General features: G+C 47.0%; 2 protein-coding genes across 7 annotated transcripts in view; one reads left to right on the plus strand and one right to left on the minus strand.

Moving 5' to 3' along the window:
- LOC138215446 (tetra-peptide repeat homeobox protein 1-like) overlaps positions 1-1192 on the minus strand; it is a 1289-nt gene extending 97 nt beyond the window's left edge. The window contains exon 1 of the mRNA XM_069177608.1: positions 1-1192. This exon is cut by the window's left edge and continues 97 nt beyond it. Within this exon, the coding sequence (XP_069033709.1) occupies positions 1-1174 (1174 nt within the window). The 5' untranslated portion in view covers positions 1175-1192.
- Positions 1-5000, plus strand: part of LOC138215433 (receptor-type tyrosine-protein phosphatase mu-like) — a 110420-nt gene that overhangs the window by 17619 nt on the left and 87801 nt on the right. For all 6 annotated transcript variants that reach the window (XM_069177580.1, XM_069177585.1, XM_069177582.1 and 3 more), the window contains exon 2: positions 4351-4467. In XM_069177580.1, coding sequence (XP_069033681.1) covers positions 4351-4467 — 117 coding nt within the window. The remainder of the gene's footprint in view (positions 1-4350; positions 4468-5000) is intronic.

The raw sequence follows: 5000 nt of genomic DNA on the forward strand, positions 1-5000 counted from the left end.
AGACAGGAGAGGAGACGGGAGAGGAGATGGGAGAGGAGACAAGAGAGGAGACGGGAGAGGAGACAAGAGAGGAGACGGAAGAGGAGACGAGAGAGGAGACGGAAGAGGAGACGAGAGAGGAGACGAGAGAGGAGACGGGAGAGGAGACAAGAGAGGAGACAGGAGAGGAGCCAAGAGAAGAGACGGGAGAGGAGACGGGAGAGGAGACAAGAGAGGAGACGGAAGAGGAGACGAGAGAGGAGACGAGAGAGGAGACGGGAGAGGAGACGAGAGAGGAGACGAGAGAGGAGACAGGAGAGGAGACGGGTGAAGAGACGGGTGAGGAGACGGGTGAGGAGACGGAAGAGGAGACGAGAGAGGAGACGGGAGAGGAGACGAGAGAGGAGACGAGAGAGGAGACGGGTGAGGAGACGGGAGAGGAGCCAAGAGAAGAGACGGGAGAGGAGACGGGAGAGGAGATGAGAGGAGACAGGAGAGGAGACGGGAGAGGAGACGAGAGAGGAGACGGGAGAGGAGACGGAAGAGGAGACGAGAGAGGAGACGAGAGAGGAGACGGGAGAGGAGACGAGAGAGGAGATGAGAGAGGAGACAGGAGAGGAGACGGGTGAAGAGACGGGTGAGGAGACGGGTGAGGAGACGGAAGAGGAGACGAAAGAGGAGACGAGAGAGGAGACGGGAGAGGAGACGGGAGAGGAGACGAGAGAGGAGACGGGTGAGGAGACGGGTGAGGAGACGGGTGAGGAGACGGGAGAGGAGACGAGAGAGGAGACGGGAGAGGAGACAGGAGAGGAGCCAAGGGAAGAGATGGGAGAGGAGACGGGAGAGGAGACAGGAGAGGAGACAGGAGAGGAGCCAAGAGAAGAGACGGGAGAGGAGATGGGAGAGGAGACAAGAGAGGAGACAAGAGAGGAGACAGGAGAGGAGACGGGAGAGGAGCCAAGAGAAGAGACGGGAGAGGAGACGGGAGAGGAGACAAGAGAGGAGACAGGAGAGGAGACGGGAGAGGAGACGGGAGAGGAGACGAGAGAGGAGACGGAAGAGGAGACGAGAGAGGAGACGGGAGAGGAGACGGGAGAGGAGACGGGTGAGGAGACGGGAGAGGAGAAGGGAGAGGAGACGAGACAAGAGAGGAGACGTGAGAGGAGACAGGAGATGTGACCATCAGTGATGTCATCAACCATCAGTGATGTCATCGTTGGTTTGTGAACGTTATGAATCCTCCAGTTCAGATTCTGTCCGTCATCATCTTTGCTAGTTCGGAGCGGTTTGGAGCAGGAAGTGACCATATTTGGACGAGCTGGGGGAGGAGCCAGAGGTGGATCTGACCGATCTGATTGGAAACCTGACGATACTAAGACCCGCCCACCGATAGTTGTAACCTGACTGCACCACAGGCCTGTCAATCAAACAGACATGCCCCCAAAAACATGTCTTCTTGAATCTTCTTTTCTAATGAATGAGGGATTATTTTCAGATGGACCTCCAGAAAACTAATAAGAAGGAGTGACTTTAGCTAACAACACCGAGATAACTGATGGACACATTTTATTGATGTTGTGTTGGATGATGTGTTCTGAGGTTCTCGTCAGTCGGCGCTTGGAGCTGGGTGAACCAAAGGTCAAAGGTCATCCCCCACGATCAGGTTCCACTTAAACGCTTTGACATGACACACACGTACGGTTTGGGTTTCAGTGAGGTTGTGGTAACCACGGCAACAGCGGCACCCCTGAATGAAAGAACGTGTGTGTGACATTCCTGTTTGTGTGTCTGTCTTATCAGCCATGTCACATGACCCAGCGAACACGCAAACATGTTCCTGTTTGAGAACACATGTGAAGCAGCTGCTCACACACACACACACACACACACACACACACACACACACACACACACACACACACACACACACACACACACACACACACACACACACACATACAGAACCTGACATGTACCTGCTGTTCTCGGCTCTGATTGGTTGTACACGTTTGTCTGTAGCTTTTTATTCAGAATGAAGAAAAAAGATGATGTTGTTGTTGTTGTTATTATTGTTATTATTATTATTATTGTTATGGTTATCATGTTGTTGTTGTTGTTATGGTTATTATTGTTATTATGGTTATTTTAATTATTCTTATTATTGTGGTTATTATGGTTTTATTATTGTTATTATTGTTACTATTATCATTATGGTTTTTATTATTGTTGTTATTGTTACTATTATTATGGTTTTTTTTATTATTGTTGTTATTGTTACTATTATTATTATGGTTATTATTATTGTTATTATCATTATGATTATTATATTGTTATTATTGTTATTATTATTATTATTGTGGTTATTATTATGGTTGTTATTATTATTATTAAGGTGTTTATATGTTTTTGTCCTCTTGGGAAATAGTTTTGTGATTCTATGTTTTTAAAGTTGGACTTTCATCTCCTCCTCATTGTTGCTTCTTCTTCTGTGGTTTCATGTGTGACGACAGCCTGACTCGACTTCATGTTATCGACCTGAGACCCACCGAGCCGTGGTTCCGTTTGATCCAGACTCTGTGGGTCAGACCAGATTCTGGTCCGAGGAACCGTTCAGACCTTTGAGTCCGGAGGTTCAGACCCACCACAATGTCACTCTGAATGTCTGTGTACTCGGCTGAGATTCTGGTCCGGACCGAAGCATTACTTCTGGTCAGTGTGGACCCAGTCGGTTCTGAAGACCGGCAGAAGTGTGAGAGTCCAGGCCTGTGTGTTCTAGTCTAGCGACTTTCTGAGGACTGACAGGAGAAGGGTTAAAAATGTTGAAAGAGGAGACCAGAACTTATTGATCAAGGCGATCAATACTTGCACATTATGATTAATGACTGCTGGAGACTCTCTCACACACACACACACACGCACGCACGCACGCACGCACACACACACACACACACACGCACACACACAACAGGGCAAGTGTGTGTCCTCAGGGTGTGTTTTCTGTTTCCTGTCATCGCACACATACAAAGAAGGAATGTATGGAATGACACCACGGAAACGTGTGTGTGTGTGTGTGTGTGTGTGTCTGTTTGTGTGTGTGTGTGTGGGGGGGGGGGGGGGGGGGCTGATCCCTGGAGGTGTGTGTTTTTGTCTCATTTCCTGTTGAGGCGAGTCGAGGCGAAGAAGAACACCGACAACAATCTGCTCCCTCTGAAACTCTGCTTTGTCTCTGATGAAAGGAGGAAGACATATGGACGGGACGAGCTAGTATTATCTGTAGTGTTATCAGTCGTGTTATCTGTAGTATTATCTGTAGTATTATCCGTAGTATTATCTGTAGTGTTATCTGTAGTGTTATCTGTAGTGTTAGCTGTAGCTGTAGCTGATAACACTACAGATAATACTACAAATAACACTAGAGATAACACAACTGATAACAGTACAGATAATACTACAGATAATACTACAGATAATACTACAGATAATACTACAGATAATACTACAGATAACACAACAGATAATACTACAGATAACTACTGATAATACTACAGATAACACGACAGATAATACTACAGATAACACGACTGATAATACTACAGATAACAAATAATAATAATACTACAAATAAGATCTGTAGTGTTATCTGTAGTATTATCAGTAGTGTTATCAGTAGTTATCTGTAGTATTATCTGTAGTGTTATCTGTAGTGTTATCTGTAGTGTTATATGTAGTGTTATATGTAGTGTTATCTGTAGTATTATCTGTAGTATTATCTGTAGTGTTATCTGTAGTATATATATGTGTATATATATATATAATATATATTATATATATACTGTATGTGCGCACACACAGAGAGATCTCTACAGTTCAGTGTTGAGCGATCAGGAGGCCGAGATTGCTTTTCTGTGTTTTTCTCTGAGAGACACACACACACACACACACACACACACACACACACACACACACACACACACACACACAGAGACACACACACACACACACACACACACACACACACACACACACACACACACACACACACACACACACACACACAAGGCAGTGTTAGCTCATCAACAGATACCAGACACAATCTGTTTAATCTGCTTCTATGAATTTGCATCTATATAACAAAATGAACACACACAGGGTCATCTTTGTGTGTGTGTGTGTGTGTGTGTGTATGCATGTGTGTGTGTGTGTGTGTGTGTGTGTGTGTGTGTGTGTGTGTGTGTGTGTGTGTGTGTGTGTGTGTGTGTGTGTGTATGTCTCTGTGTGTATGTGTATGTGTATGTGTACAGTATGTGTGTGTTGTTCTCTGTCTCTGGTCTCCTATCTCACCACCTGTCTGTCTCTCTGTCTGTCTTTCAGCCTGTCTGTCCGGTCAGTCTCCAGACTGCCCGCTGGTCCAGTCCAAAGAGGACGACTTCGATTGGGAGCAGGGAGACACCCGGGACAGACCGAGCAGCAACCCCTGGATCCCTGCAGGTACCTGTCTGTCTGTCTGTCTGCAGGTGTTCCTCAGGGAACCCTCCTGGTTCCTCCAACGTTCTCTCCGTGGTACATGTTAGTGGGTTCTCCTCTGTCCTTTCTGGAGATGATGTGAAGCTGCTGTTTGAGGAGAAGAGACAGGAAGTGATGTGGCTGTGATCAGCTGTTTCATTGTTCTGTGAATGCTACACCTCGGTTCCTCTGGTCGGTTCCTCCAGTCGGTTCCTGTGGTTGGTTCCTGTGGTCGGTTTCTGTGGTTGGTTCCTCCAGTCGGTTCTTGCAGTCCTGCGGTTAGTTCCTGTGGTCGGTTCCTGTGGTCGGTTCCTGTAGTTGGTTCCTCCAGTCGTTTCTTGCAGCCCTGCGGTTGGTTCCTGCGGTCGGTTCCTGTGGTTGGTTCCTGTGGTCGGTTCCTGTGATCAGTTCTTAAAGTCCTGTGGTTGGTTCCTGTGGTCGGTTTTTGCAGTCCTGTGGTCGGTTCTTGCAGTCCTGTGGTCGGTTCCTGTGGTTAGTTCCTCCAGTCGGTTCCTGTG

Source organism: Embiotoca jacksoni, unplaced genomic scaffold (genome assembly GCF_022577435.1).
Source record: "Embiotoca jacksoni isolate LCO1_2020_lvr unplaced genomic scaffold, fEmbJac1.0.p SCAF_75, whole genome shotgun sequence".
NCBI classification, from domain to species: Eukaryota; Metazoa; Chordata; class Actinopteri; family Embiotocidae; genus Embiotoca; species Embiotoca jacksoni.